Below are 12,836 nucleotides of genomic sequence, written 5' to 3'. Positions count from 1 at the left end.
AACTGGGGCATCTTGAGTTCTTCCTCCTCCAGTTGTTGGTGTTGGATTTTGTCACAGTTAGGGCTGAATTGGAGCCCAGCTGCTAAACTTCTATCTCCCACCCCTAAGCCTCCCAGCCCTGCCGGCCTTGATGCTCCCCTGTAGAGAGACCCCCATGCAACAGCGGTTTGAAAGACAATTGTGTGTGCCCCTTGGAGCATAAGGACTGCTTAGACCTGCCCTTTGGATCTGTTTATGGAGCAGCCATTTAGGGATTCAGATGGCAGTGGCCTCCTCCCTCTGGGGTCCCCAGGAAGCCTGGTCCTTCCTTACCTGCACCTTGTTTTGTGCTTATGATTTCTGCATGAGATAAGCAGGTACAAGGCCAAGACTGCCCATGGCCCGGCCCACCTCCAGCCCTCTCTAAACACATGGGCCTCCTCCTCTCTTTTGATGTGCCATGCTTGTGTCTGCCTTGGGCACATGCTGCTTGAAGCCTCTACCCAGGTGGCCCTATGAGGGCTCTTTCCTTTAGTCTGAGTCTCAGCTGAAAATCCCCTCCCTCGTAGAAGGCTTCATTCACCCTCTTCTCCACCACTCAGTTTCATTTTCTTCTTAACATTCCTCACACCCAAATTAACTTACTTAGTTGGCACATGTCAGTCGTTTCTGTCTCCCTCTACAACACTGGCTGCCTGGAGGCAGGGACCTGCTGCATGTAGTCCAGGAGCTCCACGGATCCCCGGAAGGCAGCACCAGCCTTCCCAGGAGCACTGTTGGGTGGACCTATGACTGTCAGGTGGTTACTCAGGGCTTGGAAACTGCCAGAACTCGAAACTCCAGGGAAGAGCAGGGAGGGGCAGGGAAGGGGGGCCTTTAAGTAAAGCACAAATTTTGCTTTGAGCACCTGTCTCAGAATCTACACCTCCATGTGACTCTAGGGTCAGAGTGACACCAGACACCAACAGACGGCACTGGTCTTCCCACTCCCTTGGATTCTGGGGTCAAGCTAGAGGAAAGTCTTCAGGCATCAGGACGGTGCCCAAGACCAAGGGTTCCAGCAATGCTCAGCTTTAGAGATGCCATCTAGTAACTATTAACACAACAGTAGCCAAACTCTATATGGATTATTAAGCTGTTCTAACGCATCACATAGATTATCTCATTTGTCTTAAGAAATTCTCTCAATGACAAGAAAAGGTTTTTGAAAAATGCACAGGCCTGATCCTCTCTACCAAACACGCACAGCTGCCTTGCCTGGCCCAGCTCCACACGGGGTGCCTGGCATGAGAGTCCAGAGGGAGACAGTTGACACTGGGCGCCCATCTCTGACTCTTCATCACTTTGTGACCTCACATGACAAACCAAGCTGTGTAAGTCCCTACAGTGGCTCTTGCTGGAGCTGAGTAACTCACCAAGGCAGTCAAGAATAAGTGTAAATTAAGAAAATCCTCCCAACCCTCCCACCACAGAGCGAAGTGGGATGAGGATGACTGGGGTAAGCTGTGCCGTCCACGAAGCACAGCTGAGGTCTTGAGTGCCCCTCAGTTATAGGCACACTACTGAGGCCGAGAGGTCCGAGGGAATTTGGGTTTGTAGGTACAGGGAGGTCAAGAATTCTTTTGCATAGCAGAGTTTATTTTGGATGAGGCCAAAGTGGAGAATGAGGGATCCAGGATACTTGGGGGTCAGGGAGCTCACAAGCAAAGATTATTCAAAATACAGCAAGCAGTAAGTCAGAGGCATCCTGCCCCCAGGACCCCAACACCACCTGCACTGTTCCTTTTGGGGTCTTTCCCACCCCCACCAGGCACATCTATGTACTTACCACCTGTGGTGTCCCCCTCAGAGAGCAGTTGCCAACCATCGGCATTCCTCACAACAAGTGTCCTGTCATGATTTCCCTCAGCTTCTGCTTCTGCAAAAGAGCAAGAGAGGAAGGGCTGTGGGCACGGACGCTCAAGCAGCCTTCCTGGCCCTGAGGTAGGGGCCCTCTTTGATGCCTCGGAATAGCAGCGGCAGCCCTTGGATGTTCTTCAGGTGTCTATTGTGGGGCTGGACAGAAGTTCGGGCTGTTCAGCGTCGTACTAGGGAAATTAAAGATGTTTAATATGGTTCACACACACATCGCCCAGAAGAAGAATGAGCACCTGCACCTGCTCTCAAGATACTGATGGGTGAGTCGTCCAGAACCTAGAAATTTGAGGGTCAAAAACACTAGTGAGGGTTATTTCTGGTTTTTATTAGCCAAAGTTATTTTTCATTTTTAATTTAAATCTATCTCAGTGTCTTCATCAGTAAAATGTGGCCAAAACAACCCAATTATCTCACAGGGATAATTCGCTGAGCTGATATTAGAATGGAAGCCTTATGAGAACAATTTTAAAAGTTCTTCAACTATCTATCTCTTTGTTGGGATAGTCCTACGTTTTAAAATACAGCATTTCCAAAAGTCACCCTTAAAGTCACCATACATAGGGAAAATGGGAGATTGTAGCTAAATGTACTTATGTTTATAAAATATTACTTCCAAAGAGGTGGCCAACACATAGAGAATAGTTTGTCTATATTTTGTAAAAATTTTTAATGAATATTTTGTAAATAAAGGTACATTTAGCTATAGTTGCCCATTTTCCATATGTAGGGTAACTTTCGGGGTGACTTTTAGGACACTCCGTAGAGATTATAACCCATATGTCTGAAAGAGACACCTGCAGAGATCTGATGTGTACAGAGCAACCCCTGAGTTTACAACTTTCCATGTGGCTCTCTGGAGTGGCTCGAGATCAGCTTCTTCTCCAGTTCACTTGAGAGCTTCCAAAAGGTCTTCCCCCTGCTGCTGGGGTTCCCCTTCAGGTCAGCACTCCCGTCATAGCAGGGCTGAGCTGAAGGCCTCTGCGTGTGGGCCTCTGCTTACAGCTGATACAGAGACCTTATTTTCAGATTCCACCTTCTTTCTTGGGATGCCATGAGCCAAACAGTGACTCCTGGTCCCACTTTGCCCTGGCTTGTTTAACTCTAGACTCCAACCCTCTTGTCATCCCTGGAACTGAGTGAGTCACAAATTTTGTTCTTCTTCCCAATTTTGGAAAGTTGGAAAGCAGAGGGTCCCAGTGTGTGAGGAAGGTCTATTCTGGAGGTTCCCCTGAGGCAGAAGCAGAGAGAGTGCGTTGAAATTATTCCTCAGCTACAGGACAGTGTTATGGAAAAGCTCCTTCCTGGGAGAGAGAAGAACCTCAGAAACTTAGGTCAGATCCATCAGCCCAACTCAAGGAAAGTGCCAATACCCAGTATGCAGGAGATGAGTGCTCGGGGAAAACGAACGAGCTGACCCTTGGCACCTGGTGGTGGACAGGGACAAGCCTGTATTGGCCCGGAGGACCCCAGGACCACGCTAGACAAATCTCAGGTCATAAAATGTTCAACACTCATGACAAGACTTCTCTTTTTTGCTCACCTTGGTGATCAGCCTGAGTTGTAGGGCGGCCCATGATCTCATCCTCTGTGGCCTTCAGATTCTGAATCAGAAAGTATGTGGTCATTTTCCCTTTTCCTTTCACTTCAATTTCACCCCTCTCAATGATTTCAAACCCTTGATTTTCCAGGGCTCTGCACAGAGAAAAAAAAATGGACCAGCTATGAAAGATACGTAGCTCAAGAACTGGCCAAATGCAAAGGGTGACACAGGAGAAGTTGGGGGCCCAGGGCACATGATGGCAGGGGTGCTCCTGGACGAGGCATCACTCAGGCCTGCTGAAACAGGCAAAAGCAGTGGGAGAGTGAAGGTTAGACATTGGGAACAGGGTGTCAAAGGCTGAGGAGGGCACAGAGGACACATTAAGCCCTCTGGCCCTTCCCCCAGCATTCCCCCGTCCAGCTCATCCCTCTCGTGCATCTCTCATGCTCCTACACACGGGGCCTTCAAGCCCGTGTGCACACACCCTCTCCTCGTGCTCTGCAGCACTGGACTTCCTGGCTATCAGCACTCTTCTCTCCATCATCCCCACGCACCCTCGGCTGTCATCATGCTCGTTCTAACCACCCAAGCTCTTCCACCAGGCTTTCTGTCTGCCAAGGAACCAAAGAGTACAGGGAAGAGACGTGAAGTGAGACAAGATATGGGGCATTTACTGGCAAGACTGGCAATGTTAGAAAAATCCAGACAGACACTGGGCCGAGTGATGATTCAAATTCACAGCCACCTGCCTTGGCACTCCTGTGTACCCGCCGCTGTCCTCGACTGCTTTCAGGGAGAGTGTAGACCTCCACCACACCCCACAGGCCCCCATCTGGCACCTGCTGCCCTCACCTGCCAACTGCTGGCTGGGCCTGCTGTTTTGTTTTTTTGTTGTTGTTTGTTTGTTTTTTCAATTTTTTGCTGGGGCTGGGCTTGAACCTGCCACCTCTGGCATATAGGGCCGATGCCCTACTCCTTTGAGCCACAGGCGCCCCCCAGGCCCGCTATTTTGTGATCTGACTCATCTCCAAATAGCAGTCATCACAGGTGAGAGCCTGCCACTTCTCATTCCATGGCTGCAACACCCCCCCACCCACCCACCCCACCCCATCTTGCTTGTTCAGGGGCACTGCATTCACGCCCCATTCCTACTCCCTCTGGGCCTCACCCTGTCGGCCACATTGCTCTTGCCTTCCTCCCCTCCATCTGCACCCTCCCCTCAGCCCGGCAGCTATGTCTCATCCATCCTGAATGGAAGCAGACCAACCACTGCTCACCTGCGCTATCCACACAAATCATCCCTCTGTTCTCTCCTCAGCCCAGTGCCTATCCCTACCATTCCCTACCATCCACCTTTGATAATGACCCTAAAGTGAACATTTTCATTTCTTGTTTCTACATTTGACATTTTTGTTCCATTCCTCTTTCCTAAAACCACTCATAAGAGCTCTTCTCACCCTGAACCCTGCTGGCCCTCACTATTCTGCCCATGAGCCAGCACTGCTTGGCATTTATGCCCAAGGCCCCCATTTTAGCTAAATCCTGCCCTGGAGCTCCTTGTTCCTAGAACTCAGCTCATGAATCTCCTCCACAAAGCCTCCCTTCACTGGGCGGGGGCCCCGCGAGTCCCCCCGCATTCCCCATCTCCCGTCAGGCAGGTGGCACAGTAGGTAATGAGCAGGCCCCGGAAACCTGGTCCAGGCCTACTTGGACTTGCGGCAAGTTAATAATATTTTTATGCTTAATTTTTTAAGTCTGTAAATAATAATAACATATCTCATATAGTTCTAGCAATAAATGAATTAACATATGTAAAAGAATTCAGAATAGAATGTAGCCTATTGAAGTGTTGCAGAAAGACGCAGGCCCAGCGGAAACAGAGAATCACCTGAACACCAAGACATCCATGGAAGGGCTTTACTTCAGCCAGTGGAGCCACAGTGGCCTAAAGCCCAGGAAAGGCCCAGCTCCCCAACTGGCCCTGTCCTCTTCCTTTTATTTCTAGACAAGGGTTCCTTGTCCATGATACCCTTCTCATTGGGCAGTTTGAGTCGAGCTGGAGAAGCAGGGCCCAGCTTTTACAGAAGTGGAAGCAAGTGTTAGTTTCGAGATGCCAGGAAGTTAAGTTTCTAGTACAAATTCCTGAGTCACCACAGGGAGGACTTTGTAGGAGTGTCCTTGGGTTCCCAGGAGAAGACTTTGTTTTTTAAGACCTTATTTTTTCCTAGATATCCTCTCTCAGCAAGTGCTCGAGAAACCATAAGTGTGTTTATGCATCTCTCCATCATCATACTTATCCTATGTTAAAAATAATTAACAGGAACTGTCTTTTCTGCTGCTGCTAGGCCAAAGTCAGCAAACTTTTCCTATGAATGACCACATGGGAAATATTTTAGACTTTGTGGGCGATATGGTCTGTGTCCCATTCACTCAACTCTGCCTGACATCAGCCATAGTCAGTAGATAAATAAAAGAAGATGGCTGTGTTCCAATAAAACTTTATTTACAAAAAGCAGTAGTAGACTGGTTATAGCCTGTGGGTTACAATTTGTTGTTCTCTGCACTACCCTCATCCCATGGTGGCAGAGCACTCTGTAAATTCTAGAAGGAGGGAGGGACAAAGGAAGGCATGAATAAAATGAAAGGTTACCTGTAGGCTGTGGGGCTGAGGTGCACTTTGTCTGGAAGCCCATGACTTTCCATTCTAGAGGCTGTGTTCACGGTGTCACCAAACAAGCAGTACCGTGGCATCTTGTCACCCACAACCCCTGCTAAGACTGGTCCAGTATGTATCCCCACTCTGATCTGTGTAGAGAGAGCACCCGCTTAAAAGACATCATCTAATACCCTTGCTTTTACTTTTAAATTGAGGTATAACTTAAATAAAATGTTAAAAACATAGATATTAAAGTGTTTAGTTCCATGAGTTTTTTTTTTTTTTTTTTTTTGAGACAGAGCCTCAAGCTGTCCCCCTGGGTAGAGTGCTGTGGCATCACAGCACACAGCAACCTCCGACTCCTGGGCTCAAGCGAGTCTCCTGCCTCTGCCTCCCAAGTAGCTAGGACCACAGGCGCCCGCCACAACACCTGGCTATTTTTTGGTTGCAGCCATCATTGTTGTTTGGCAGGTCCAGGCTGGATTCGAACCCGCCGCCTTTAGGTGTATGTGGCTGGTGCCTTAGCCACTTGAGCACAGGTGCTGAGCCTAGTTCCATGAGTTTTGACAAGCACATATATCCCCGTACCTTTATGCAAATAAAATGTGAAACCTGGCAAAATTACCTTGTGCTCTCTCCCCATCTCATCCAACAGAGATAACTACTTTCTTATTTCTTTTACCAAAGGATAATTTATCTGTTCTACAACTTCACATAAATGAGATAATATATTATAAACTGCTCTATATCTGCCTCCATTTATTCAATATAATGTTTTTGAGATTCATCCATACTGTGTTAGTATTTCATTCTTTCTATCGGTTAGTAGTACTTTATTGTAAGAATACACCACAATTTGTTTAGCCATTTTCTTTTCATGTACATTTAGATTTTTTTTCAATTTGAAGCTACTGTGATCTTAATTATGAGCTGCTATGAACATTTCTGCATAGATATTTTGGGGGACATATGTTTTCACTTCTCTTAGGTAAATTAGTGGAATTTCTGGATCACAATGTAGATGCATATTTAATTTTATAGAAGTACAAACAAACAAAAAACCTGCCCAACAATTCTGCAAACTTGTACCATTTTGCGCTCCCCTCAGCAACATGACACTTCCAGTTGCTCTGCCTTTCTGCCACCATTTGGTCTTCTAGTGGGTGTGAAATGATACGTCCTTGTTGTTTTAATTTGCATTAAATTGGTGACTAATGATGTTAAACACATTTTCATGCACACAATGTCCATTCATGTATTTTCTTTTGTGAAAAGTCTGTTCAAATTTATTGCCTATTTTAGAAATTGAGTTGTTTACCTCTTACCGTTTATGGCGTCAGTTTCAGACATATTTTGATATGCTATATGGGTGTGTGTATGTGTCTGTTAGACACATTTTTCTCAGTCTGAGAGTTTGTATTTCACTTCCTTTATTAAACAGAAATTCTTAATTTTGATGAATGAATTAGTTTGCTAGGATTGTCATAACAAAATACCGTAGACTTCGTGGTTTAAACAATAGATACTTATATTTTCCAACTGGAAGTTGGAAGTCCCAGGTAGGGACGCAGCAGCTGTGGTTCCTCCTGAAGCCTCCCCCTCTGGCAGATGGCTGTCTTCTTGCTGTGTCCTCACACAGCCTGTCCTCTGAACACGTGTGTTCCTAGTGTCTCTGTGTGTGTCCAAATGTCCTCTTCTTATAAGGATATCAGTCAGATTGGATTAGGGCTCACCCTTAAAGCCTAATCTTATTAAGTAAAGACTTTATCTCCAAATACTGTCACATTCTGAGGTACTGAGGGTTAGAGTTTCAACTTATAGATTTTGGTAGGACATAATTCAGCCCATAGAAATGAAGTTAATCATTTTTTCCCCAGTAGTGATTAGTGTTTCTTGTGTCCTATCTGAAAAACAAATCATTGTTTGCCCCAAAGTCATAAAGCTATTTTCTTACATTTCCATTAAGGAGCTTTCATGGTTCTAGCTTTTATGTCTGGGTTCACGGTACACAGCAAATCAATTTTTGCATATGGGGTGATATACAATTGAGGTACTTTTTTTTTCTTTCCATATTTAATTGTAACATAAATTTCTTTAAAAAAACATTACCTTTTCTTCTCAATTCTTTGCTGCCTGGGTCAAAAATCAATTGCCTTAGATGTGTAATCTGTATCTGGACACTCCACACTGGGCCAGTGATCTATTTATCTACTTTCTCAATCCCACTTTACTTTTTACTGTTGCTTTAGATTACAATAAATCTTAAAATTAGGTAGTATGAGTAAATCCTCTAATTTTATTATTTTCTAAGATTATTTGGGTTAGTCTAGAGTTTTCACATTTCCATATAAGTTTTAAAATCAACTTGTCAATATTTTCAAAGAATCCTGCAGGGATCTTGATTGGTATTCTCCTAAGTCAAACTTGGGGACAATGGACAGCTTAAATATACTTTCCAATCATGAATATGGTATATTGCTCCATTTAGTTAGGTCTTTTTAAAATTTCCCTTAGCAATATTTTATAATCATGGAGATCACGGGTATCTTTTGTTAGATTTATTCCCAGGAATTTAAATAGATTTATTTTGTTTTTATTGAATTTTCCATTTTTTTGTCCTTACTATACAAAATTTAATTTTTGTGCATTTTATCCTATAATTTTACTAAACTCATTTATTGGATCTTGTAGACTTTTTGCAGTTTATACAGTATGGTATAAGGTTTTCTAGGTGTACCAATATTGAGTCTGTGACTAATGATAATTTTACTTCTTCTTTCCAAACACTTTTTTTTTTTGCAGTTTTTGGCGGGGGCTGGGTTTGAACCCACCACCTCCAGCATATGGGGTCGGCGCCCTACTCCTTTGAGCCATAGGCACTGCCCCTACTTCTTCTTTTCCAACCTTTACGTTTTACATTTCTTCTGGCCTTATTGCACTCGGTGGCACTTTCGGTATTCTCCGAGTAAAAGTGGCTGTCTTTGTGTTTCTCCTTATGTTTGCTAAACTCTTGGATATGTGGGTTGATATCCTTTATCCATGTTGGAAAATTGTGGCCATTATCTATTTTTAAATGTATTTTGTTTTAATTTTTAGAGATAGGGTGAGATAGAGATAAGTGACAACCTGTCACCCAGGCTGAGAGAAGTGGCACAATCATAGCTGACTGCAGCCCTGGACTCCAGTGCTAAAGTGATCCTCCTGCTTCAGCCTCCTAAGTAGCTGGGACTATAGATACACATTACACCCTGCAAATTTTTTTTTATAGAGTCAGGGTCTCTCTATTGCCCAGGTTGGTCTAGAACTTTTAGCCTCAGCAAATTCTCCTGTCTTGGCCTCCCAAAGTGCTAAGTGCTGGGATTATTAGGTGTCAACCACTATACTCAGCCCATTATCTCTTCAAATGCTTCTTCTGACCCATTCTCACTCTGTTCTTCTTCTAGCACTCCAGTTCCACAGATCGGGGTGCATTCGACATTGTCATGTAGATCTAGAGTACCCTCTTCCTTTTATTTTTTCCTGTTTTCTTCTTTGGGTTTTAGTTTGGATATTTCTATTTCTCTGTCTTCAAATTCTCTGATTCTTTCCTCTGTTGTATCATATAGTCTCTTTTAAGCCCATAAAATTATTATTTCCAATTTCTCATATCAAAGTTTTTGTTTCTATTAGATGGACATAGAAAAATTAATAGATATTGATATAGATATGCATTACCCATCTGTTTACCTTCATTTTGCCCTTTTCTAATAGACCCTTTAAAGTATTTACCAGAGTTATTTTTAAACACCTATCTGTTAATTCCAACATCTAGCCAACTCTGGACCTGCTTCTATTGGCCATTTTCTCTGTTGGCCATACAATGCATTACCATTTTCTTGTTTTTTATTGCATCTCATGTTTTTCATCATTTAATTGTATGTCCTACATTGTATGAGAAAGCATAGCAGAAACTGAAGTAGACCTCAGCAAAGGTCGTACCCCTTCAGAATCAGGCTCCCAGAGGGGAGAGGAGTAAGTGAATCTAATCTGTATTTGAGTTGGGCATGGACTTTCCAGAGGTATTTATAGATTCCCTATACCACTGTTCTCAAATATTATAAAGGCTGGATCAGACTTTTACTTCACAGAGCATAGAATCTAAGCACTAGTAAGGCTCTAAAAAACTCCTACAGCTAGAATGCCAAGCCTCCAGCTTTCTGAATTGTGGGTTATCTCTTTCTGTTTTGCAGCCCAACAGTGAGATGCTCAGGGGTCTCTATGCTCTTCAGTCCCTCCTTCACTCTCTGCACCTTGGGAGAGACTTTCCTGCACCATTCTTCCTTGCTCCCAGACCTCAAAGGGTTATTGAGGTGCACTTGGGGCAGACCAAGAGTGTCTCAGAGGGATTTTGCTCAGTTCTCTAACACTAGTTTTTACTGGGCCACTGCCTTGCATTTGGGAAAGGTCACAAACACATTAAGGAATATGAAGCTCCCTAAATTTTCCTCTCTTGTCTCTACACTTTGGGTGAATAACCCCAAGCACTCAGTGAAGGCCTGTGCTGTTGGGTGAATCCAGACTCTGTGGCTGGGGAGCTTTCTAACCTGCCATTCCAGTCCCCATCTGACCATTAAAAGTTCACTAATATTGGGCGGCACCTGTGTCTCAAAGGAGTAGGGCACCAGCCCCATACGCCAGAAGTGGCAGGTTCAAACCCAGCCCTGGCCAAAAACTGCAAAAAAAAAAAAAAAAAAAAAAAACCCCACAAAGTTTACTAATATTTAGGCTAACTCCTCTCTACCCTCACCTCTGGTAGACTGCTTCTCTTGCTGTGATACCAGGAATGAATAGTAGTGTGGTGTCTTCTGTTTGAAAGTGCTTGTCACATTTTGAAATTTAGTTCTTTTAGATTTCTTTGCTCTCTGGTAGAATAATAAAAACAAACAAACAAACAAAACAAAACAACAACAATAAACCCTGCTAGCATAGGTGCAGATTTCTAAATCCTAATCAGACTTTCGTATTGTTTTTTGTGTTTCTGGAGTTTTCTTCTCCCTGAAATAAGTTTATGAATTCCTCTAGGAAAAAAGACTGTCATATGTTTCTTGGAATCCTTTGAAACAGTTCATAATACTGTCTCATTCTTAGAAGGATCTTAGTACATGTATAGTAAAGGCTGTAGGAATGAAAGAATAGATGATCTCCGTGAGTACTAGATTTTAAAATGTAGAAATGGTAGCACAGTTATTTTACAAAAGAAAAGGTTTCTTTAGTTCTTTCAAATAAGCCCACATGATATAGTGTTTTTGCTGCATATTTAATGATGCTCTTCTGTCTGCTTACCTTGGTATTGCTAACAACCTTTTCTGTTTTTTTCTTATTAAATATATCTTGAGAGTTTAAGGAATTCATTGTTTAATTTCATTCCTGTTGTCAAAGCATTATTTTATCCCCTGGTGCTATGGCCCCTTCACACATGAACACACACACACACACACACACGACTCTCTCCATTTATACAACTGTATGTTCTCAGTTTCTTTTTATTCAGTGACTCACATTAGGGCCCTTTAGTTAAAACACTCCTGTCTTAACCTTCACCTTCTTGTAACCGTTCCCTCACTACTTCCCACCCTGATTTTTTATTACACTAGGGTTTTATTCCACTGATGCATAGTGTGTGTTTACAATGAGTCAAGTATTGTGGCTGTTTTGTTCTTGCGATTTCCTAATGGCAGATTTTGCTTAGAATTCTATAGTGGACGCTGTAACCAGGCTCTGCACTGGTTCACAGCTTCTAAACCACTATGGTGAATGTGAGTGGAGCACATTTTCAGAATCTCCTGTAGAAATGTTATAAGTTGGAAAAATCATATTCCATGTTATCACTAGTTTTATTTCTTTTTAGTCAGCTATTTAGTTTACTTTTAATTTCAGATGAACAGGAGCAAGGGAGGGATCTAGAGACAAAGGAGGGAGATGCCTCTCTCAGACATCCCAGGGACAAGGGTCTGCTAGTGGGCAGAAGAGGACATTTACTTTTCACTTCCAAAGCTGTCCAACTCTTGTAGTGTTGAACAAACTTCCATACTTGGAAGAGTAGCTGCCAGTGAGAAAGGCAAGCAGATGTCTTGCTCGTGGTCATGTGGCAGAAGGAAAGCCACTCTATGTATCTTAGGGCAAGGCAGGGCTGGGCCGGACTCGGATGGGCAGCTGCACACCTCTGCCTGAGTTCTGACTCAGGCACAAAGCTGAGTTGTTGGAGGCACAAAGCTCCCTGAGTAGGAGTCAAAGAGTTCAGCAAACCCACTACACTACGTGTTGAAACGCTCACATTATAAATGATCTGGCTTTCAAGACGGATTGAGCTGGTCTGGGTAAATAGCCTCTGTTGAAATTTCAGAGGGGTTGAGACTACAACAGCCTGACTCATGTCTCTATGAGGACCACATGCAAGGGAGGAAAAGAGTTGGAAGAAATTGCCCATCTTAGTTACTATTACATACCCAGCAAACACCTATGGAGGTAAGTGAAGCTGCACTTTTGTGTGTGAGATGTCTGGCAGTAAGCAAGGTAACAGCTGCTCTCTACCTGGATGGGTTCTCCAGTCACAGGATTCATCACTTCTTTTGCAGAAAACCTCATCCCCAAGGCAAAGTTAGCCACTCGTTGAGCATGGCTCCCAGAAGGCACCGGGACGCCCCCGACAACCATGTAAGCATCTCCTATCGTTTCTACCTGTCAGGAGAAAATAGGGGAATTCAG

General features: G+C 43.9%; 1 protein-coding gene across 1 annotated transcript in view; it reads right to left on the bottom strand.

Moving 5' to 3' along the window:
* Nucleotides 1-2,015: 2,015 nt before the first annotated feature.
* LOC100957802 (guanylate cyclase soluble subunit beta-2-like) overlaps nt 2,016-12,836 on the bottom strand; it is a 54,143-nt gene continuing 43,322 nt past the window's right edge. Inside the window, 6 exon segments of the mRNA XM_023507438.1 lie at nt 2,016-2,066; nt 3,267-3,298; nt 3,301-3,342; nt 3,437-3,588; nt 6,087-6,241; nt 12,663-12,809. Coding sequence (XP_023363206.1) covers nt 2,016-2,066; nt 3,267-3,298; nt 3,301-3,342; nt 3,437-3,588; nt 6,087-6,241; nt 12,663-12,809 — 579 coding nt within the window.

The sequence above is a fragment of the Otolemur garnettii genome, unplaced genomic scaffold, assembly GCF_000181295.1.
Source record: "Otolemur garnettii isolate 467f Iridium unplaced genomic scaffold, OtoGar3 scaffold00182, whole genome shotgun sequence".
Taxonomy (NCBI): Eukaryota; Metazoa; Chordata; class Mammalia; order Primates; family Galagidae; genus Otolemur; species Otolemur garnettii.
The sequence above is the reverse complement of the archived record's forward strand: the minus strand, read 5'-3'. Positions and strand labels throughout refer to the sequence as shown.